General features: G+C 34.8%; 1 protein-coding gene across 4 annotated transcripts in view; it reads right to left on the bottom strand.

Annotated features, from left to right (window-relative positions):
- LOC118192536 (uncharacterized) overlaps window positions 1-24,562 on the bottom strand; it is a 104,017-nt gene that overhangs the window by 30,276 nt on the left and 49,179 nt on the right. For 2 of the 4 annotated variants that reach the window (XM_085827283.1, XM_085827281.1), the window contains exons 9-10: window positions 11,405-11,500; window positions 6,761-6,874 (exon numbers count right to left, since the gene is read on the bottom strand). In XM_085827283.1, the coding sequence (XP_085683409.1) occupies window positions 6,761-6,874; window positions 11,405-11,500 (210 nt within the window). The remainder of the gene's footprint in view (window positions 1-6,760; window positions 6,875-11,404; window positions 11,501-24,562) is intronic. The other 2 variants (XM_085827284.1, XM_085827282.1) reach the window with 1 other exon arrangement.

Below are 24,562 nucleotides of genomic sequence, written 5' to 3'. Positions count from 1 at the left end.
TTGCACCAGAGGACCGAGTCCATGCCATGTAAAAACAGCCCAGACCATTATGGAACCACCACCAGCTTGAACAGTGCCTCGTTGACAACTTGGGTCCATGGCTTCGTGGGGTCTGCGCCACACTCGAACCCTACCATCAGCTCTTACCAACTGAAATCGTGACTCATTTGACCAAGCCACGGTTTTCCATTCGTTTAGGGACCAACCGATATGCTCACGAACCCACGAGAGTCGCTGCAGGCGATGTCGTGCTGTCAATAAGGCACTCGAATCGGTCTTCTGCTGGCATAGCCCAAGGAAGACAAATTTCGCCGCACTGTCCTATCGGACACGTCCCTCTACGTCCCACATTGATTTCTTCAGTTATTTGACGCAGTGTTGCTTGTCTGTGAACATTGACAACTCTGCGCAGACGTCGCTGGTCTCGGTCGTTAAGTGCAAGTGGTCTGCCACTGCGCTGTCCATGGTGGAATGTTATGCCTGAAATTAGATACTCTCGGCACACTCTTGACACTGTGGATCTCGGAATGTTGAACTCCCTAACGATATCCGAAATGGAAACACTCATGCGTCTAGCTCCAACTACCATTCCGCGTTCAAAGTCTGTTAATTCTCGTCGTGCGGTCATAATCACGTCATAGCCTCTTCACATGAATAACGTGAACACAAATGAAAGCCCTGCCAAAGCACTTCGCATTTATACATTTTCTACGCGATACTACTGCCATCTGTATATTTGCATATTGCTATCCCATGACTTTTGTCACTTCAGTGTATAACCTCGAGGTAGAATTTTGATGGAGCTGAAAACTGTGTACACTCCTGGGTTACCTGTATTGACATGGTCAACAGCCCTGAATCATTCCAGCGTGATGTGGAGATTTCGAGGCATGGAAACCTGCAGTTATCACGTAAGCGTTTCAAAGCATAGCGATTTTTCGAAATAGCTTTGGCCCATGTATGGATATAGTCAGCTACCTACCTTGTTGTCTAAGATGCTGTTTAGCAGTCTCTCTGCAAACGAACGCATAGTGTCTGGATTTCCTGCCATCCCACATGAGCACTGGTTGTTTTCGCGTCATCTGAAACGATGCAGATAAGTCATGAAAAGGTCACACCCTGTTAGAAACTGTATAAAGTGAGGCGAACCAGTTCTTAAAAGTCGACAGACTTTTCGGGAAACTCTGTAGACTTTTCTGCCAGTAGTCTGTGTCTCCCACATATGTTGCGAACACTGTAGAATATAGCTGTGGAAGATAGATTGTAACAGGAATTTAACACAGTATGCCAGATAAATTATACGCCTCCAGTTACCTGCCTAACTGAATGAACTATCAAATAGTCCCGACTCATAATGTAACAGTCAAGTACACTCATCTGTTATTCATCATATGGTTTGACTAACGTGTCATAGTCTGACATGATATGTTCTTCTGTTTTGTTAAACTCAAGGAATTCGCCAACCATTAAATCTTAGGTTTTCAACTTATAGGAAGTGTACTTACTCCTTTAGTAGGGAACCATGTTTTACAGTAATGCGTATCACTCTCTAGGACCTTCAAAATTCCAAACAGCATCTAGCAAAGGAGAATATCTTTGACGTATGAAGGGCATTCATACGTCAAAGTCATCTTAAGCGTATGAAGAGCATTCAATTTTAATTTAAGTTTTACTAAAAACCGATATAACGATTTGATATTTAAAAAAAATCTTTTCTTAGTTTATTAAACAAAAAAAGTAGACTGTACTATTCTAAACCATAGCCGCAGTCTTTTTAAAAGTGGTGTCTTAGAACAATAAAATGTCATAGCGTTGAAAACACAAGCAACTGAGAAATTATGTTCAGAAGCTGAAAATTATTTTAATTAATAATATAATTAAATTTATTATAATTTTATTTGGGTTTCAAATTAAATTTTTATAAAGAAATGCACCCCAGTTTATATTTGACGAATTCACGTATTATTTTATCGAACCCACTTAATGAATTGCAATGATAATTTTGTAATGAGTATTAATAAAAATTAATGGCATTCATTTCCAATACCAAAACACTGATAAGTGCTGTAACAGCATTGTATGAGATTTTATTGACTTAATAACAGAATATGGAAGTTTTCAGAAGACAGTGCGTAATTCCTTCTTTCCTGTCACTGATTCGAATTCTTTCATATAGGAGATGTTTGTGTTGCATTGATGTATGTTACCATTCTGTGGAAGATTTAAAAGGAGGTAAAAAGCAGGACGTCTACAAAAATTAACTAGATTTGTTCAAAATATTAGTCATTTATATAAATATTGATGTTACTCGATTGTAGTCTGGATTTCATGCATTTCTTCAGAATTATGGTTTTATTTATTCATTTACACTTTTTTAATTGTATTTATTTACATACGTAGTGCATTTTATAAAATAATTTTATTGCTAAAATTTTGTGGCTACTTACTGCTTTTATTTCTGCACACTGTACATATTTCTTTACTGTGTTATACATCTCTTGATTCTGAGTCAAATGAAGTTTGAATTGTAAACACAGCTCACTTAGAACACCAGATATATGGGCAAACATCTCCTGAAAGGCCTTGGTGTTATTTAGAGATTTTTTGTCAAATCTGTGACATTCGAAACATTATCACAACAATTTAGTTCTTCCCATTGTCCCTTTCATCCGAGCATTTGCTGGGGATATCGTATTTCCCCAACCACTGGATGTGTTCGCTGGATTTTCGTCTCTTAGCCGGATAACGGACATTAGTCGGATAACGGACTCTTAGTCGGATAACGGTCTTGCGTGCACGTTAAGATTCTGCGGTGGGCCACACGAAGATCAAAAATGCATTTGTGCGTTTCACATTCGTCACGTTGTTCCGAGGTATGAGACGATGGGCTCTGACATTCCAGAAGAAATAATTCATTGCGTTAAGGCTTCCCTTGACATAACAAGAATCATAATTTTACAGCCAGTGTCAAGGGATTTTAGCGGTCTGCACACATAAAGTCTTTATGTGTGGACTTTCGATTAACTATGTAACTAAAGCCTTTCGATTTTAGGGAAGTTGACGAATCAATGATCCTGCTGTTCCTATGATACAGTTTCAATTATGATTTAAGTACAAAGGAATCAAAAATAAAATCGAAAAAACTGAAGGAAGTGACTAATTCAGTATATTTTAGACAAGGAAAGAACTCAGAATACTCTTGCCGCTAGTAACATCTTCACATAAGGGTCAGTAACCTACAATAATTGTTTCCATGCCTTCAGTGTTGCTACGTATTATTAATGAAATTTCTCATAGACTTATATTAAATGTACTTTAGTTCTATATGCACGAAGTAGTACGCAACCCTAAAAGACGTAACCAACACCAGTTATCACATGGAATCGAGCCATCAGTGTAGCATACCAACATTACCCTAACTCAAAACCAAATCCAAACCTGTGGAACAATATTTTTCTTTATGCAGACTATGAAACGGAATGCACCGTTATTGTTATGTCACCCGGCGGAATTCAGAATTCCAGCAGAACTGAGAACACTGTCTTTCCTAGAGTTACGTACATTGATGGCTCGAAGGGGAGAAGATTATAGGCTATAGCGTTCGCAACATATGTGAGAGACAGAGACTACTGGCAGAAGAGTCTACAGAATTTTCCGAAAAGTCTGTCGACTTTTAAGAAGTGATTCTCCTCATTTTACAGAGTTTCTAACAGGGCGTGGCCCTTTCATGACTTACCTGCATCGCGTCAGACGACGCGAAAACGACCAGTACTGATGCGGGATATCCGGACACTATGTGTCCGCTTTCAGAAAGACTGCAGAACATCACCTTAGACAGCCAATAAAGGACCATATCCATGCGTGGGCCGAAGTTATTTCAAAAAATCGCTATGCTTTGAAACGCTTACGTGATTGTACGTAATATCTCAGTCAGGATGGAATAATTTTCAGCTGCTATTCTCATCACCAGCACAGTCCCCGTATATTCTGTACTTGTAGTAATTTATTTTAAGTTAGCTTTTTCTGTTCTTTTCTGTTTATACTTATTGCCTTGAATTATGTATTTTGCGTTAATTAATGTATTATTTTTACTTTTTAATCAGCCACTCAGTTAATTGTTCAGATTCATAATCAATGCACTATTCAGCTAATTACAACTCAGTTATACCTGTATTTTTACTATCCACAGTACTCATTTATTGTTCACGTTGTGGATGTTTATTGGCAGCACTTAAGTTGTAACCATCTATAACTCTGTAAATGTGAAACTGAAACTGCTCTCCTTACCCACATTGTACCCTCCTGCCATCACTACACCATTGACTCTCCCAGCATTTGTTTGCATCCCCCAGCAGTCGTCTTGAGCACAATATGCACCAAAGTGTGTTATGCGGACCAAGTTATTTCCGTCAGCGGAGCTAGCTGGTCGATATAGTAAGCAAAAACCCAGTGAATCGGCTGCCTCGCTGTCGGTGGAAAGAAAGAAAAGGCTATAGCTTCTTTGTGATGCGAGGAACTAATACAATAATTTCTTATGTAATGACGTTTGATCCCAATAAATCCATCTTTCAGACAGGACTGGTTGCGCTGTAAGCGACTGTACAGTGTCGGGACTGTGATCATTCTTTTTCGATCAGTACTTAGCCGGCATCAAGCTTGGATGCAATTAGTGATTATACTCTAGAAAGAACACTGTCAAAGAAATCTAAAATCTACTACTCTCTCTCCCACGCAACATTATAAGCTATTTAACTCCTCCTTCCCGCATGCCTTCGGGGTGTAATTGGAAGCATACTAGCAGCGTTATCTAGAGGTCCAGGGCTGAAGTCTTGGCAAGGGCATTGCTCATTTTTCACTTCGCCTGCTTTAGCAAAAAAAAAAAAAATAAAAAAATAAAAAACCTAATGACTTTACAAGAGGCGCCCGAGCTGAAAAGATGATGGCCGATAATTCATCACTACTAGGATTTGGCGAATATGGTCCCTTTATTCCCAGTCATCATTTAAAAATAGTTGATTATATAAAGAATGTCCTCCCTCCTTTCGGCGTGGTGTAATTGCAAACACACTCGACACGCATTTGAGACGTCCAGGTTTTGAGTCGCGGCGCGTGCATTGCAGAATTTTACCGACTCCTGCATCAAAATAACCTAATCACTCTACAATATCGACAGGAAATTTTAGTGCTGTCGCGCATTCGCTGAAATCTTTGGCAACTAAAAAGGGGTCGAAAATGGCTCACATAGATCTCAACAGAAGAACGATATATATATGTATCAAAAATCAATGAATGATATATATATGTATATCATTAATTTAGTTTTCAGCTATGCAATTCTTCATTAAAACAGGTTTAGCAGCAATTTCGGCCAGTATAATTAGAATTAATACCTCTTGAACTATTAACGGATTTCCCTAGTTCCTGTTAGGCACTGTTTGGAAGTCTTTATGTGTGGACTAAAGCCGTGAGAGACTATGTTTATCTTATGACTGGCAAAAGACGTCCTCTACAGGCAATGCAAACAAGTTCTTTGATTATAAATAAATATATGAATGTGTACTTTACAGAATTAAAGAATAGATAGTGTTTAAATTAACACTGGTTCCCTTTCTCGAACAGCGGTTGATTGAGGATGGATATGCATACACACATTAAGTTTTCAGAAAAGAAAGCATTATGAAATGCTTATATTTCATTTAATTCTCAAGTAACTCTTTATCACCAACAATTAATCGAATCATATGATATTTAGTAATAATCATTCAGTTTCAATGGTGGTTGGATCTTCTCTCTGAGCCGTCTAACGCTAATATCATTTCGACTCCTCTGATCATGAAATGTTTCCTCGCATTTCTGTATATTATCGGCCTTTGATTGGAAAAGAGGTGTGGTTGTTGTAGGCTGAAGAATAAAGAAAAGAAAGCATTGACTTCGCTTATAACAACCAAGAAGCGATAGTTCGATTTTGACAGGTAAGAGGTGTGTAATTTTCTTGCTGGTAAGGAATGGGAATTTTTGATTTGAACAAATCACTGGAAGAAACATTTTTATTTGCAGTGCAGGTGACATGTCGAAAATATCTGAATGAAATGATTTAAGCCTGAGAGAAAAGAGTAAATTACTGAAAGATAATAAATGGTCTGGGAAATGCAGCCGAGAATTTTAGTTAGTTTTATCAGAATGTTGTTTCATCCAGGTTTACTTTCAGTTGTTTCACCTCTTTCAATCAATTTTGCTTACTAAATCTGAGCATTATTAAGTGACAATGGTTTTTAATTGTTTGATTGGTGTACATTTTGAGTAGCTTTAACGAATTCGAACTCTAATTCTGGATTCGAACAAATGAACGAACGAATTCCACGAATTCGGACAAATCGCTCTGGATTTAACCTTTTTAAAAGTATTTCAGAGGTATTTTTTCTTTAAGAATTTGAAGGCGTATATTTTATTCAAAATAGTTATGACGTGGAGATAAAAGGTTTTACTGGTACGTGAATCATTTTTCTGTAGGTATTGTTAGACTGGAAATAAACGAGTTTTTATCAGGAAAATGCTCTCATCATTGTCACAAAAACTTCGGTTTTCATATATCGCGAAGAGAGATCCTGTTTATGACATTTTTTAGTTAAAAGTAATTATAAAAGAATTATTTCTAAAAGAAAGCCGAGAAATAAACTCTTAAAATTTTGTATTACGGAATGCGTAATAGCTCATAAAACAGTTTTACTTACTTAAATCTACTAAAATCGAAATTTCTTACTTGAACACCATTCATCTTTGTCCTGTCTGTATCCTTTAGGACAAAAACATTTTTTCTGAACATCATTTCCCCACTCTTCGAAGATGCAAGATGTTCCTCCGCCGCACCGACAAGCTGTAAAAAATTAAAGAATGAAAATAAGAGTGAATTTTTAACAATAAGGTTAAATTTTCGTAAAGCTTCAAGCTATCTGATCAAACAGCCAGGATTCCGCATCAAAACATGCAAGATAATGCAGAAACTGGTGGAATTGGGAACAGATTTGTGTAGTGTGGAATAGTTCCCTGTAAATCTCTCTTCTCTCTCTTCTTCTTCTTCTTTTTTTATTAACTGTATATATTATGAAATATGTATGTATTATGGCCAATGAAAATTATTAAGAACTACGTATGTATTATGTAACAGGCTCAATATATTATGAACTATGTAAGCAAGTATAAACTATATAAGCAACTATGAACTATGTAAGCATGTATATGTATGAACTATGTAAGCACGTATTGTGAAAGATCTATGTATTATGAACTACTTGTATATAAGCATGTACTGTGAACCATAAGCATATATTATGAACTATGTAAGCATGTATACAGGATCAATGTATGCCCTTATAGGGCCCATGAAGTGTTACCCCGGATAGTTGCAGAACCTGGACTAGACCCGAATAGTCTAAGTAAGCCACACGGGTGTCCAGATTCTGCTCTCAACTGTCAACTGTCTTTCGTAGACAAGAAGCAGCCTGCAACTTGTGAGAGTAGACGTTTCTTGCGGAACGCTCCTCGAAAATCCGTTGCCATCCGCGGTATTTCTGCAGCAAGAACAAATATTTTTATTTGTGTGTGTTCGTGATACTCTAAAGATTACGCCAATACCAGAATTTATTGGATATTTCAATTTTTAAGTATTATACGAGTGTTTTAGTGAGAATTGAAAATTCCGCAAAGTTTGAGTCTTGTGTGCACCTTGACGTCATGCCATCGACGGAAGACCTGCGACCCGCTGCCCTGCTAGGATTAAGTTCTCAGACCGGATTACCGCAAGTGCCAAAAATGGATTGAAAGTGTAAAAATCATTATCTCAGCTTCCTGTAATCACAAAGTCTCCATCTGCGAAAGTACAAGGTAAGATTCTGATTACCTATCCATAGCAATACAGTTTTAATGTCTAAAATAATGTTTTCTAGTTCTATTTTTCGGACTTCGATTTTTTTCCGCAAATTAAGCTCCCGGTATGGCCATGTGTGGCTCGAGGGAGTTGTTGCATCTGGATAGTGGAGGGCATGGGACATATGCCTGCTTACCCTTGTTAAACACCAGACGTCCGTCATCTGTCTTTCGTAGATTTGACGCCTCGCTTCTCGAGTACAAAAAGTTCTCGCGTTGTAAAGTTACGGATTCCGGACGATAGTAAGCCGGGGGGACGTCCGGACCCCCTGTCACCTGTCACCTGGCTTTCGCACACTGCGAAATAGTAAAATTTCTAAATAATGTTGTTACAGAAATTAAGAACAGTATCACTAGTAATAGGTGTCTGAAGAAAATTTTGCGATCACAATTGCATAAAAGAGGGAATAAAGTGCTTTAATCTGACGCTTTAGTAAGATCTCTACTTAATTGTTATAAAACTTGGATCTTAATAAAAGTATAAGAAACTCGTTTTTGGAAGGAAAGTCCTAAGAATTTGTAAATATATGTGAGGGCTCTCTATCTAATAGAAGAGGTAGATTGCTGGAGTTCATTTCTGAAGGAAACTAGTTTATATTTATGTTACACATGGGAAAAGCAACGAAAACCATCTGTGCAACCAGGCTGCTCGCCGGATTTAAACTCAGTAGAACTACAACTGTTCAATGATTTTACTTCTCAGCGGTTGGAGGGCGGATTGTACTAAAAAATGTTTTTGTTGATATAAATATGCACGGCATCCGTATAGAGTTATAATATATAGTTATGTTATCTAATATATTAGAATTAACAGCATCAAATTCTCTGATCAACTATAAATCATCTAGTTAACAATTTATTAACTACAAGCAGCATTGCAGCTGATACTAATAAAAAATCGGCTATAAATAACACTAATTGCTAGTCAACTATTCATCAACTGTAAGTAACATTAGTAACAGAAAATATTGCTGCTCGGGCGGCATATTTCACAAGTGCACATCAGCGTAGCCACTGAGGGAGGGGTTTGGAAAATGGACCAATGAGCTGCTATTGCTCTTGATGACGCTAAATCTTCGTGCACGTGAGCGTATGTTGTTTACGTCTTAATTTGAATTTTCTTCGCAGTTATAAATATATGACGTAATGGTAGAAATCTTGTGCTTTCGTTTTCTGAGTTTAATTAATCTCTGACATTTCACTTTCGTGATTTTTATGACGCAATAATGTTTGGATTGATGTTCACGGCATGTTATGTGGATTAAGAGAATTGAAGTGTATATTATTTTAATTGAGCTGAGAATGACTGAAAGTGTTACAATGAATCTAGCGTTTTCTTATTTCAGTACTTGCATTCTTTTGATTTTAAAAGTGCAAGATTCAGAATATATATCTGATTATATTCATTGCTAATATTAAAAATTATATGTGAATAAATTGAATATATTCGTTGTCAATAAGATAAATTGACTCTGTTTGATTAGTATTTCTTGTGTAGACAGTACATTTAAGAGTGAGCTGTTATTAAATGTGAAATTTAACACACTAAATGTATAGGAATGAAAATTAGTAAAGTTTACTTTGAATAAAATTGTGCATTGGTTATTATTATAGAACATTTTTTTCATATAGACTGCAATAAAAAGTGCTGACTTCTATTTACACATATAATTGGTGTAAATATTTTTCTCATAGGCATAGTTTTATGTAAAGATTGCATTTGGGCTCAGATGTTTATCACATATTTCTTTCTTCATCTATTTACCACTTATTAAGTAATATTTCACATCAAAATTTTTGCGAAGTATCCAACGTGTGTTTGTATTTATTTCGACCCGGTAGTGAAATCTTCATAATTTCCTATATTTGATCTAACTTTGCAATGAAAAGTTTCAGAAGCAATCGACGATGCTTTAATTATTTTGTACAGAAAATTGCGTGGCAGAGTATTTTCAAGCATCTTGCTTAAATCTTAAAACACGCGAAAGGTCATGTGACGTGACAGAAATATTACTGGATGCTCATTGGTCCATCCTAGAAGCCCCCTCGGTGGCTACACAGATGTGCACTTGTGAAATATGCGCTCGGGCGTAAAGTTCTCAGCTTAGTGAGAATGATATCACAAAGGACAGTTCTATGGTTAAGTCAAGTAAGTCTGCGGTTCCCTCAAGTGAAAAACAGTCAAAGTGAATGACCACTGTCACATGAATTCAAGATTTGGAGCTTGAAATATCCAGAGAAATTATCCAGAGCTTGAAATATCCAGAGTGGGTATTAAAAATGTTTTCCAATATCATGGGCTTCTAATGAGTCATTATTTATATGTAGAATTTCAGTGATAACTTTCGGACGAGTCATGGTAAACTGAAGTTAGGTAAATAGCTCTCGGGTGTAATCTAAAATTCATTTAATGGTCAGAATAGCAAATGAATCCCCATTTTGAGACACAGAAAATCATCTCTTATTTTAAGAAATAAGTAATTCTATAAAAACATTTTACAATTTTCGCGGCAACTAAGAATATGTAACGTTCTTTAATCAGTCCCTGCGCTTAGCTGTCGGTAAGATGTTTTCGCCGTAAACTAAGGTTATACTAAGTTCTTTAAATAGTAAAATGAGACTAAATTGAACAAGTTTGCTTTGCAAGGCCCTCGAAAGCCATCTATTAAACTCTTTCGCATTGGTGCAGGCGAAAATCCATTTTACTCAAATATCTGAAACGTCCGTACGTACTTTTTTTTATTGGAATTCGTTTCCTTCTTCGTGCCAAGTAGAATGCTATAGCGCTTAACAATAACCTACTTAAGTGAAGCGATAACTTCTGTCTTGAGATCTTCGTATGGTTTCGCTACTGTGTTCAGTTCCCCTTAGAACAGGATGGCAAATGAAAGCATTGACAACTAAACAAAAGAGAGGGAAGATGCATTCAAATAACTGAACTGATTTTAGTCACTTCAAAGGAATCATTGGCATATCATTTAACAACTCTCGAAGGAAATGACCAATGCAATAACGTGATGGGGAAAAGCAGCAGGTAGAAAATGATTCACTGGGTGACCTGCCCATGTCTGAAGAGTCGGGCGTTTAGGACGACTATGATGTGAAGGAATTAAGAGAAGGGACAGCTTTTTTGAGGACCTAGCAGAGCAAAAAGGATCGTATTTACATCACACGTTGAAAAAATCAGAAGAGTGCCGGTGCTTTGTAGTAACGTCAAGCAAACCATTCTTGTGAAGATGTAACATAAATATGAAAAATAAATGCTTTAATTCTTTGATACAGAAGTAAATATTTAATCGCAGGATAAGGTAATAAATAATTCGTAATTTAATAATTTGAGAAATGTTAAAATTTCCCCCATCCAAGAAACAGTTAAATCATTACTACCCATTATGCTTTTTTGAATTGCACTTCATTTTATTCGAACATTAAAATTTAATAGTGCATATCTAATAAAGCTATAACATGACACTTTTCTTACGTTCACAGTATCCTCCTTTCATGGCATTACCATGATAACAAGTACATACTTTCTTTCCGTCTATGATGCTGCAATCACCATTTTTGCAGTCGCATTCTAGAGAAAGAGGAAAAGTATTTTCACACAATGCATTTATATGTATTTACACTGCGGGGGAAAAAAGGGGTGGCAGTTCTATATCTCCCGTTTTACCGGGCCAATTGATGAAATTTAAATCGCGTTTTTCATGTCTCGAAAGCGTGACTTAGGCTATGTATTTGATTTATATATAGCACTGTTCTAATATAGGTATTTTGACATAAAATCGGATTTTTTCTGTAATAACATACCATTTTTTTTCCATATTTCAATTCTACGACTCAAATGACGCCAAGCTACCAAATTTTTTAAACATCGCACTAGTAATTAAGACACAATAACACGCCGAATAAATACTAATTCAGAAGTCAAACAACAAAAATCAGCGTTATACTCACAAAATTTTCACAGGACTAGTTTCGATGGTTTTACCGAACCATCATCTTCAGCTGCAAAACCGCAAATGAACAAGATAGGAAATAATGATTAGATAAGATAAGAAAGCCTGGACAAGAATAAGCAAGTGGCGCCATCTGTTGGCGAAACCAGAACTAAAACATAATTTCTCTAAAAGCCGAAGGCAAATTTGGATTGGAATTAGGATCGTTAACTAGAACAGAAAGATTTTTATGAATGTGAAATGCCTCTAGAAAATCCAGTTCTCCAATGGAAGATGTTTTTTGAATAATTTTGGCAGCAGAAAAATTGAAAGTGTGATTTTCGGACCAACAATGTTGAGCAACAGAAGACTTCTGTGTTTCCTTTTTTCTAACATATGCCTCATGTTCCTTGACGCGAAATTTTAAGGCTCTCTTAGTTTGGCCAATGTAAATTAAACCACACTGGCAAGGAATCCTATAAATACCCCAGGAATTCATTCCCGGAATGGGGTCCTTGAGTATGGAATTCGGAATTTTATTGATGGGAGAATAAACAACCCGAAAGTTAAATTTCTGCAAAATATGTGCAACTTGATAGCTAATTGATGGAAAGAAGGGAATGACAACAGAATTTTTATAATCTCCTAAAACAAGAGTGTGCCTTTTAGTGTGTTGAGATGAGAATTTTTTAACTGCTTGATTAATAATGTTGGGTGAAAAGCCCCTGTCAATAGCTATTGCTTTTAAATAATTTAGTTCTTCATCAAGGGCTAGTTTGGAGGAGCAAACTTGAAGAGCACGGAAAACATAGGTATAAAATGAAGCTAACTTTTGTTTAGTCGGATGACATGATTTAAAGTGTGGTGGAAGGCAAACCGATGAAGGTTTAGGGTAAACCGTAGTACTGAAGTTGGATGTATTACGTGTGACCAGAATGTCGAGAAACGGAAGAGAATTGCAAGTCTACGGTTTACCGTAAACCTTCATCGGTTTGCCTTCCACCACACTTTAAATCATGTCATCCGACTAAACAAAAGTTAGCTTCATTTTATACCTACGTTTTCCGTGCTCTTCAAGTTTGCTCCTCCAAACTAGCCCTTGATGAAGAACTAAATTATTTAAAAGCAATAGCTATTGACAGGGGCTTTTCACCCAACATTATTAATCAAGCAGTTAAAAAATTCTCATCTCAACACACTAAAAGGCACACTCTTGTTTTAGGAGATTATAAAAATTCTGTTGTCATTCCCTTCTTTCCATCAATTAGAAGTTGCACATATTTTGCAGAAATTTAACTTTCGGGTTGTTTATTCTCCCATCAATAAAATTCCGAATTCCATACTCAAGGACCCCATTCCGGGAATGAATTCCTGGGGTATTTATAGGATTCCTTGCCAGTGTGGTTTAATTTACATTGGTCAAACTAAGAGAGCCTTAAAATTTCGCGTCAAGGAACATGAGGCATATGTTAGAAAAAAGGAAACACAGAAGTCTTCTGTTGCTCAATATTGTTGGTTCGAAAACCACACTTTCAATTTTTCTGCTGCCAAAATTATTCAAAAAAACATCTTCCATTGGAGAACTGGATTTTCTAGAGGCATTTCACATTCATAAAAATCTTTCTGTTCTAGTTAACGATCCTAATTCCAATCCAAATTTGCTTTCGGCCTTTAAAGAAATGATGTTTTAGTTCTGGTTTCACCAACAGATGGCGCCACTTACTTATTCTTGTCCAGGCTTTCTTATCTTATCTAATCATTATTTCCTCTCTTGTTCATTTGCGGTTTTTCAGCTGAGGATGGTGGTTCGGTAAAACCATCCAAACTAGTCCTGTGAAAATTTTGTAAACATAACGCTGATTTTTGTTGTTTGACTTCTGAATTAGTATCGCCCTAGTAGTTTTTAAAAAATTAGCTCTCAAAATTTTAGCTCCTCAATGTTAATTGAGCTTGGAATATATTTATTAATCTCTCTTTTTTTATTAAACTTATGTGATTTTTCCTTTCACGTTTAGAAATTCAGGTTCATTCCAAATAAAATTCACCCACTTTTTATGGTTTATTTTTAAAATTTGTATTTTGATACAATTTTTCAAAAAAAATTTGCATTATAACCTATAAAGTTTTTACCATCATCTTAAAGTAGATTTATGTCTAAGCATACTTGTAAAAAATTACAGTTTTTTATTCAAAATGTCCGAAGATATACGTCAATTTATATATTGGCGCGTTTGGAAATTTGGCACATTTGTTGAAAGCGAAAAACCATCAAATGTGGTTTAGACGCTTTGCTTAAATTATTTCAAAGAAGGAATGTTATGTCTTTTTTTTTTCCTCTCGTGCCATAATGTAAAAAGTTAGGAACGAGGTGCCTTTTTTTCCGGTACGGCGTAATGGAAGGGAAAGAAAAATTGGTTGCCATATATTAAGAAATTCTTCAAAAGAATTATTCTTGCCGCAAACTGAAAAAAATTGCGCTAAAATAAATTTTGTCAATTTCTTCGCAAATTTCGCACTAAATTTAACAAAATTTAATATCTAGGCATAATTTGAATCGTAGAACCGAAATATGGGAAAAATTTGGTATTTTATTTTAGAAAAGTTCGATTTTGTGTCAAAATACCTATGTTAGAACAATTCCATATATATATCTAATATATATCCTAAGTCGCGCTATCGAGACATGAAAAATACAATTTGAATTTTGTCAATCGGCCCAGTAGAACGGGAGATATAGAACTGTCCCATTTTTCTTTTGGGCAGTGTACATAAAAAAAATTGAGAAACTTCAAATTAGGATGATATACATTAAAAATGGATATCAATTAATTCACAACATATTATGCTTTGAATTAATTAAATAATCGGGAGAAAATAATTAAATCAAAATTAAACTATGTAAAATGGAAGCTTTCTAACGGGAAGAACTCATATTAAAACTTCAAAAAAAAATAAAAATTGAAAGAAAAAATTTAAATAAAACATAAAAAAACTGATATAAAATATATAAACATATATAAAACCTGACTGAAAAAGGTCAATAATTTTTTATATATTTTGTATCAATTTTATTATATTTTAAAATTTTATTGCATGGTTTTGTTTTGCTATGAGCATTTCCTCTTAGAATGTTGTTCCTTTTCATGCTAAATTCCTCTTTTGCATTCTCCAAGATATAGTTTACTAAACACTGCCCTAACTTTATCTCAATTCTTTAACTGCTTCAATTTTTTAATTTTTTTCACGTTACTCTACACCTTTCTATTTCGCCAATTTAAAAAAATTATTTTGGTAGTAAACACTACAAATTATTCAATTCTTTAACTAAAAACTTCAACTTTTCCATTCGTTTGACTGAAGGGAACTTTACTAGAGCCTAATTCTATGGCGTTACTTTTAGATATACTTTTGAGTCTCCTTTGTTTAATAATCTAGGTCAGGGATTCTTAACCCCGTGCTCGCAGGCGCCAAAGTGCCCGCGAAGCTATTTTTGTGCGGCCGCGACTGCAAAAAATCGCGTTAAATGCAACTATTTTGAATTTTTTGTTACCTTTTTAATGTAGGGTATTTATTGTTTATGTTGCTTATGATTGCAATAAAATAAAGAAATACGAGGGCTGTAAATTAAATAATGGCAGCATAGGTATAAATCAATTTTTAATGAACTTACAAGTACAACTGCATTACATTCCTTCTATGTAATCACCAGCAAAGCTTTTGCCAAATGTCGGGAAGCCCTTGTAGACCAGCGGCAAGGTGTTGATTGTTGATGTGAGCGACCGAGCGCCCTACTGCGGGGAGTACAGATGAAACGTCATGAAATCGGAGACCTCGGAGGGGTTCCTTCAACTTCGGAAACAGATCGAAGTCACAAGGACTCATGTCGGGACTCATGAGTAGGGAAGGTGTTCCAGGATTTCCCACGGCCACCGTCGCAAAAGGAGAGTGACATTGTTTGCGGCATGGTAACGAGCGTTGTTATGCAATACGATAGGGAGATTGTTATGCAATACGATAGGGAGATCGTTATGCAATAAACGTGGACGTTTGCGCCGCATAGCCGGACGCAGATGGTGCTGTAGAAATCGGCAGTAGTAATCTGCGTTGACAGTTTGTCCTTCAGGTACAGCATGTGTAAGAATCACACCGTCCCAGTCGTATGCCATAATCAGCATAACCTTCACCCGACTGGGTTCCTGTCGAAATTTCTGAAGGCGTGGCGAACCTTGGTGACGCCTTTCATTTGATTGACACTTTAATTCAGGCTCATAGGCTCGTGCCCATGTCTCATCAATGGCGACAATACGCTGCAGAAATGCGTATCCTTCATTGCGGTATCTCTCCGAGTGGTGCCAGCCAGTGCATACCAGTGCCATTTCTGTACTTCGGTTAGTCGATGTGGAACTCAGCGGGAAGCAATTTTCCTCATGTTCAGAGATTTCTTTCTTATGCGCCACACCGTTTGGTGACTCAGACCAACCTCTAAGGATAATTCTCGGACTGTCCAATCGGCGGTCTATGGTAAGGAGACCGCTCAGGATGTCAATCTGCTTTTGAGGAATGGAGGGCCGACCTGTGCGTTGCAAATCCGCATTCCCATCCCGACCCGAACGAAATGCTACTGTCATATACTGTAAAGCATTTGTGCTACAGGCTTCCACTATTCCTCAATAGCATTCTGTTGCATTTTCGCCGCGGGCAACCTCTTTCAAGCCACGACAGCTGATCACCTTCTGAAAAGAAGCTTTAGAGCGATGGAAACGAAACTCCTCACTTTAATGCCTGACTGACTGATAACTTACAGCCAGAATACCACTGAGATCAGTAGTTTATCTGGCTCAATCAAATTTATGCCGGATGGGCACAATAACATAGAACTATCTTCACATAATGTCCGCAGTAAGGAGGAGAAAGACGGATAAAGAATAGGAAGACCAGCAACGCAAGAGCTCACTAGCAAGTAACCGGCCCGGTAAAGGCGTGACTAAGTGGGAGTCATAAAATGAGTGTAGAATGTGAATAAAACTAGTGAATTTAAGAAATACACAGTACAATAAATGAGTAAGATACAAAATTAAGAATGCTAATAAACACATTGGGTACATTATTTACAGGTGGGCACTAGGCGGGAAAGTTCGATTTTAATGCCACAAAACAGCTAACCTTTTAAGCAGATCGACTGTTTTTTGCACTCTACACATCAACAACAGCGCCGCCTCACCGCTCGCATATCCTAGTTGCTCATGCCCGCCCTTCTGCGAGTTTCAAGGTTAAGTTGCCACTATTTAACTTACAACCCCCCAAGGAGGTTAGAATAGATGGAGATGGCGTCTCTGCTATTGCATTACGAAGAAAGTGAAGCCAGGGGGAAGGAAATAAGCCACGCCACGTGAGGGCAAGAAAACGATTACCTTACTAAGCGAAGTGAGGTAAAACGCCAGCTGGTTTCAAGTTCTCAATGTGTTTTCTGATTTTGTATGCGTAGATCTAAAAGGTCTAAAAGGCACTGAATTGTTACAGCGAAATAATGTCTACATTTCCGACTTCATGTCCATGTAAAAGATTGTTTTAGAACCTGCATACACAAGTAGAATAATCGAAACTTGTGTTTCAATGGCCTTCAAGAAAGAGTTTGAGTATTTTCTTATTGTAAAGTACACGAAGAAACATATATAGTTCTCAGATATACCTTTTCATAATAATAATAAAAGCGATATTCGTAATTAACTTATATGTGATAACAAAACGATAAGTAAACATAGGGATGGGGAGTGGCTAGCTCTCCATGGGAAAGAAAACAGTTTACTTTAATGTCTGATCATAATTACTTTACAGGTCTTACCTTTTAGGTGTTTAACTACATTTTATTTTGTGCTCAAGAAGATATATAATAACTACATTTGATTTTTAGTCACATTTGTTGTGTGAGTTTTAAAATAACAACTTAAAGTTTACATATTTCTATCATTGTTTATTCAAATTAAGTTTTTTCGTAATATAAGTAATATTTATAACATGAAAAAGTTGAGAATTATATATACATAGAATTAGTAAATTATAATCAAATAATAGTTTGAGTACATAGTTACTGTTCTGTGTTCACAATACTTTTAATGCTAGCATTCATTAATTACAGGATGCAATTAAATAATGTAGAAATTATTGCAGTTACATAATCTAGAAATAAAATGAAATGGCGAGAAAAGTAAGGGAAACAGGACGTGAAGAATATGCGATCCTTTACGACTACCAGGAACAAAATTGGGTGTGGTTAGAGCACGTCAATCTTTCTAAGCCACGACTACTAAGGGCATGCTTCCCTCCTTTTTTGGCTTCACTTGGACTGCGTGGAGGGCATCTCCATGAGTTCTAACCTCCTTGCAACCCCCGTATTAAGAATCGTTATACTTTTTTTTTCTGTTTCTTATTGTGCCCGTCAGCATTGCCTGTTTGTCAAATGTGCCCAGACAGGGAATAAGGTTAAGAACCCCTGATCTAGGTAATTCGATGTTTTTCATTTTACAAATTTTTCTTTGTGAGACACCATATTTCATGTTATAATGGAGAACGTTTCTAATAAATTTGAATAATATTAATCAGTTAAATTCGTAGTTATAAATTCATAGTTTATCTAAATTCAATACTTAGCACATGTTAGGCCTAGCTAGTAAAAACATGTCGAATTAATTTTTCTAAACTTCCTTTACTCTAATATTTTTCATTTCAAAACTTTTCTTTCTCTAATGTTACAGATTTTAAGAACTAATTCTTCTTTTCACTGATTATTAGTTCAAAGAGGCAATTTGCCCAGAAGAACTATTAATTTCGTCTTGGCATTCTGGGTCGAAAACTTTAAAAGGCTGTATCACTTTTCAAATCGTTGCCACCGTATATTATCGCCTTCTCTTATATTTAAAGAATTTAAATTACGAAGTATCTGCATAAATGTATGTATGCTTCTCGCATTGTGATAAAACAACGGTACCTAGAGCCATCAAAATTTGAATAACGTAATCTTGCATAGAATATGGGCATGTGCAAGCCCTAATTTGAATTTGAAATTTGTTTTATTATTGATTTCAGATTTTAAAACACTTAAACCAATTTTTATAAAAAACTAAATGATTTCAAAGCGAGCAATGGCAACACTACCAAAAAAAAAAAAAAAAAAAAAATTATCTTCAGCGCGAGACTGTCTGTCGGAAATTCTAAAGGTATGTTGATTTTAAATATTTTGTGATATTGCAGTTGAATTGAATTTTATGTGTCTTAAGAGTGAAAGAAATGATATTTAATAAATAAAGCTAACACACAAAATGTTAAAAGAACTCCCCTTTGGGCGTACTATAAAACCTGAAAGCTTTCAGATATTTTTTTGTATTATTTCTGTATTTTTATAATATTTAATTTTTTATAACTATTCAAATTTCATAAATCATTAATACATTCTATTTGCCATGTATTAATAACAATGCTGAATATGAATTTTTTTTATTTTATCTGCATGCATTAAAAAATTGTCATGCAATTTTCTGTACAAATATTCAAAACTATATCCTTTAGTCATATTTCATACTTATTCTCAAAATAGTTCAAAGAGTTTAATGATGATCGATTATAATAATAATTTTTACCATATTAAATGTTAATAGCCAACTGTAACTGAAATGTTTGAAGAAATTTAAAATTCGTTGCTCAACTAATGCAACTTGAATATGGAAAAATAAATTTCTAATGCCATAAAAAATTATAATTTTGTGTAATTTTCATAAAAATAACATTACATATTTAAAATGAATATGAGCCGCTTAACTGGGACAGTGGTTAGTGACGGTGGCTGCCGTATTCAAAGGCTCTGTTCGAATCCCGAAGGCGTAATGGCAGACCGCACATTGAGTTGAACAGTGTTAAACGAATGTCGCATACTGCGCATGCCCAGAAAACAATTTGGCGTAATTACTATGTTGGCGCGATTTGAAAAGAAGATAAATACGGTATATGCTAGATGTACCGCCATCTGATTGTAAACAAATCTGGCGTTTAAATCTTCGTAGAGTATAATGTAAATGTAAATTAATTACTGTGTTAAAATACTTTTTTTTTTTTTTTTTTTTTTTTTTTTGCTGTACTGCTCAAACAACTAAAAAGCTGAAATTATTGCGAAGTAATGTGAAGCAGTGTTTGCATTCAAAATGTAAAATATAATACCTATGAAATTCTGCACATTCCTTTGGAACTGTACAAATTTTCGTTCAAAAAAAGACTGAAATTTAGGATATATTAGTTGAAAATTTATTCATTATACTTTTAAGCAATAAAAACAATTTAGCATACATTTATTTATTTATTTAACCATACGTTTTACCATACGTTCCATTCGTACATACATAAAGAAACACTGAGGAATATAACAAGTGCTTGCAAATAACACTGAAGAAATTTTACAATTCTTTAATGCTAGTTATTAAATTCTTTGAAATGAGAAAATAAAAGCGCGAATATACGCTAACAAACTAAGCGAGATACTCCAGTTTACAATTACTGAATTATAACATGTAAACAAATTACATTTAAATAACGAATTATTACGAACAAATATTAAATGCACTGTTATTGACAAATTACAATGAAATATATATTAGAAAAATAAGCAAGTGCAATCGGTATGGACGTTAAAATAACTAATAAGCAAAGTTCCACAACATTACAGTTGTAAACATCATTCGAACACATTCGACAGCCATGATGATCACGAATAAGCTAGCGTTGGGTTGCTTAGTCGCCAATATTTCTCCCCGCGCCAAAGGTACACCATCAAGCATGCGCAGTAAGCGAAATTTGCTTAACATTGTTCAACTCAATGTGCGGTCTGCCATTACGCATCCCGGAGAAGGCATGGCTATTTGTAAATGTAGAGTGTCTGTGCGGACTGGGGGCACTCTAAATATACGGTAAGCCTCAAGTCCTCTCGAGAGATTTGTGGTAGGGGAGGAGGGATGGGAGACTCTAGGACCAGTATCCCCGTGCTGGTCTCCATGAAAATTGAGAGGGGGTACGGAACTGCGCAAAGTCGTACTGGCACTGGTATGGAGCTCAAATTCTTTGCCAATGACAGGCGCAATCTTGCATTCTTTTCCACGGTGGTTTTCCTACCACGTGCTTACTCTGATGTTACTGTCAGACGAATAAGGTAATTGCCTGCAACAACAACAAAAGTGATCTGATAAAAATAATTAAACAGAAATTTATGAAATAATTTACTGTTAGAGGAATTTTAAACATTCTATATTAACAACACTATAAAGTTAAATTAAACAACCTAGTTAAAAAAAAATCTGAAAGGTTTCAGATTTTAAATTACGTCCAAAGAGGCGTTTTTTTTTTTTAACGTTTTGTGTGCTATTAAACCATAAAATTCAGTTCAACAGCAATGTCGCAAAATAATTTTATAATGAGCCTCTCTTTAGAATTTCCGATACACACTTCCGCGCGCTGGAGATAAAAAGGTCTTTTTCTACCGTAGAAGAGTGCTGCCATTGCTCGTTTTTAAATCGTTGAGTTTGTTACTCAAAAATTCGTTAAAGTTTTACAAAATATGAAATCGATCATAAAACAAATTTCAAATTTGGCCTTCCACATGCCCATATTCGTAAGGACGATTACGTTATTCAAAATTGGATGGCTCTAGGTACCGTTGTTTTATCACAATGCGAGAAGTATACATACATGTATGCATATTTTTCATTATTTAATTTTTTCAAATATAATGCAGGACTCTAACGTTTGGTGGCAATAGTTTGAAAAGTGAAACGGACATTTATAGTGATTCAACGCAAAATCGCAAAACGAAAACAATAGTCCTTCAGAGACAAAGCCCCTTTGGACTAGTAAGTTCAAAATCTTTAAAAATGCTTCAGGATACTTATCAATCTTATTTCTAAAGTTGCTATTTTTATTTTTAACCATAATAATCTGAATAAATTTATAGAAATTTATTAAGATGTACTTGATGTTAAATTTATTATAATACCATAAATTCCGTACCAATCGGTAATTTAACGCCCAACAAAAATAAGTCGTGAACTTATATAAATCCATGTGGATTAATATATGAATCTTCTAAATAATAAATTCGTATCACTTCGTATTAGTTAGAGAGACTATTTAAAAATCCTGTACTTCATATAACTAGTTTGAAACATAATATTCATTTCCATTTAAATCAATGAGACTCATGGAGATGCCCTCCACTCAGTCAAAGTGAAGCCAAAAAAGGGGGGAAAGCATGCCCTTAGTAGTCGTGGCTTAGAAAGATTGACGTGCTCTAACCACACCCAATTTTGTTCCTGGTAGTCGAAAAGGATCGCAAATTCTTCACGCCCTCTTTCCTTTACTTTTATCACCATTTCATTTTATTTCTACATTATATAATTGCAATAATTTCTACATTATGTAATTGTATCCTGTAATTAATGAATAATAGCATTAAAAGTACACAAAACAGTAACACAGAATACAAAACAGTAACTATGTACTCAAACTATAATTTGATTATATTTTACTTATTCTAAGTATATATATAATTCCCTAATTTTTTATGTTATAGATATTACTTATGTTTCGAAAAAACTTAATTTGAAAAAACAATGATAGAAAATGTAAATTTTATGTTGTTATTTTAAAACTCAGACAACAAATGTGACTAAAAATCAAATTCAGTTATTGCATATTTACTTGAACACAAAATAAAATGTAGTTAAACCGTGGCCTTCGAGAAACAAGGCCGTCCAGCTCTCTCGTGACGTCACCGTATGGAGTGCGAAGAAACGTTTCTCCTCCACTGAAAGCGAGCGAACTCAGAGCGCGCTTATTTATTAGTAAAAGCTAATTTTATGTTATTCTGATGTAAAGTAAACAGGAAATTATTAAATAAGTGATACTATCTTAGCATTTATTAAATATCATGCTTTAAGACTTCAGGTATCTGAGCTTATTTTTCTTAACGCTTGATAAAAATTTTCACCTGGGTGATCAATAATTATTTATTTCAATCCCATTTTACTTTCTATAGTTTGGATAAACTTTTCAACACTTAAACGCTGTAACGCAAAAATGTTATGCTTTCGAACTGAAAATACTGCACATTATTTTTCATTTATAGATAAAAATGAAAACTATGAATAAAAAGAGCATTTTACAAGAACCCGATATTTCTTTACAGCCTTTTCTAAGTAGTACATAATTTTGTTCAGTATGGCGATAAGATAAAAGAACGAGCACTTTCGGTTATTACATTTATTTTTTTAAAACAAAATCTAGTGTAAAAAAGGTCTTTTACAATAAACTAAATATTAAAAAAGGCATAGTTCATCATTTATTTATTGGTATAAATAATTTAAAATGTAATTTTTTATGATAATTTTTAATGCCAGCATTATTTTAAAATGGTGTTACTGAAAAAATCCTGTTCATAAAAATAATTATTCAACTTACAGTGAGCAATATTCTTATAGAATAGAATAGAATCAAATTAGAATCAAATAGACTTCTTATAGAATCGAAACCAAAAATCTATTTTAAACTATTATTAATATAAAAAACGTAATAACAAATTTATAAAAATGAAAAGTTTTTTTTATAATTTTTTTTAGATATAATGTTAATTACAATTTTCAGAATAAACTTGAAAATGTGACAAAAAAAGAGTTGAAAGCGTAATGTGTTCCCTTAAAATATTATAAGCACACGAATTTGAATTTTTAAATGAAAAACATTATTACTTTCAGATCTCTAAAACTTACAATGACAAGTGGTTTTAAAATAATAGTCGAGATAAATTAGATATTACAAATGCTATTTTAAGTTCCAGATTTTTTATATTTTATCGATTAATGCTTTATATTAAGTACTGAATTTTCTACTGAATATTTAGTCTGCAGTATATGAAGTAAAATTTATTATACATTAAATAATACTATAGTATTATGAACTTAATTACCCATTAAAATATTCACATGCAATTTATGAAGCAACATGCATTTATTAAAAAAATTATAGAATTCACTTTAAGACAAATTGCAGGAAACAAAAGCTTATTATACTGCTTATTTACATTAGCAATGATTTATTGTATACTTTTATATTTTACACTAGTTATTGTTTACTATTATATTTAACACTAGTTTTTCATTGGAAATGATTTTGGCTTTAAAAACAGACATATTAAACATATTGAATATGTAATTTATATAATTTTTCTTTGAATATCAATGAAATCATAAGAATAAAAGCTCACCCTGCTATTTTTAGTTGGAATGAAGTCCTTTCGCTATATTGCACGGATCCACTTTTCTTTCAGACCGGCATCATTACGAAAAGCGAAAATGTGCACTTTAGGTCCAGATTTGTAATTGCCGTTACATCGCGGCACTGAGCACATGTAAGGCATTATATTGTTTCTGGAACTACTCACAAATTGCCAAAAACTCAAATTTAATATATCCAGCTGCAGGAAAATCCGGAATGCAGTTAATATCTCAAGATTTTAGGTTAAGAATTTTAGTTCAACCTCTTCTTTCGAAGCAATGGCGACTGACAACCTTTGACCCAGCGTTGCCCTCACCGCAAGAAGGGGTGCACTCTTCACCCCAAGAAGGGATGCACTCTCTGGCATGACGTCACACGCTCAACGTCGTCACTGA

This window comes from Stegodyphus dumicola, chromosome 11 (assembly GCF_044657685.1).
Source record: "Stegodyphus dumicola isolate Sdum_Otavi_A_Nest chromosome 11, ASM4465768v1".
Taxonomy (NCBI): domain Eukaryota; kingdom Metazoa; phylum Arthropoda; class Arachnida; order Araneae; family Eresidae; genus Stegodyphus; species Stegodyphus dumicola.
Note: the sequence above shows the minus strand (reverse complement) of the source record. Positions and strands in the feature narration are given on the sequence as shown.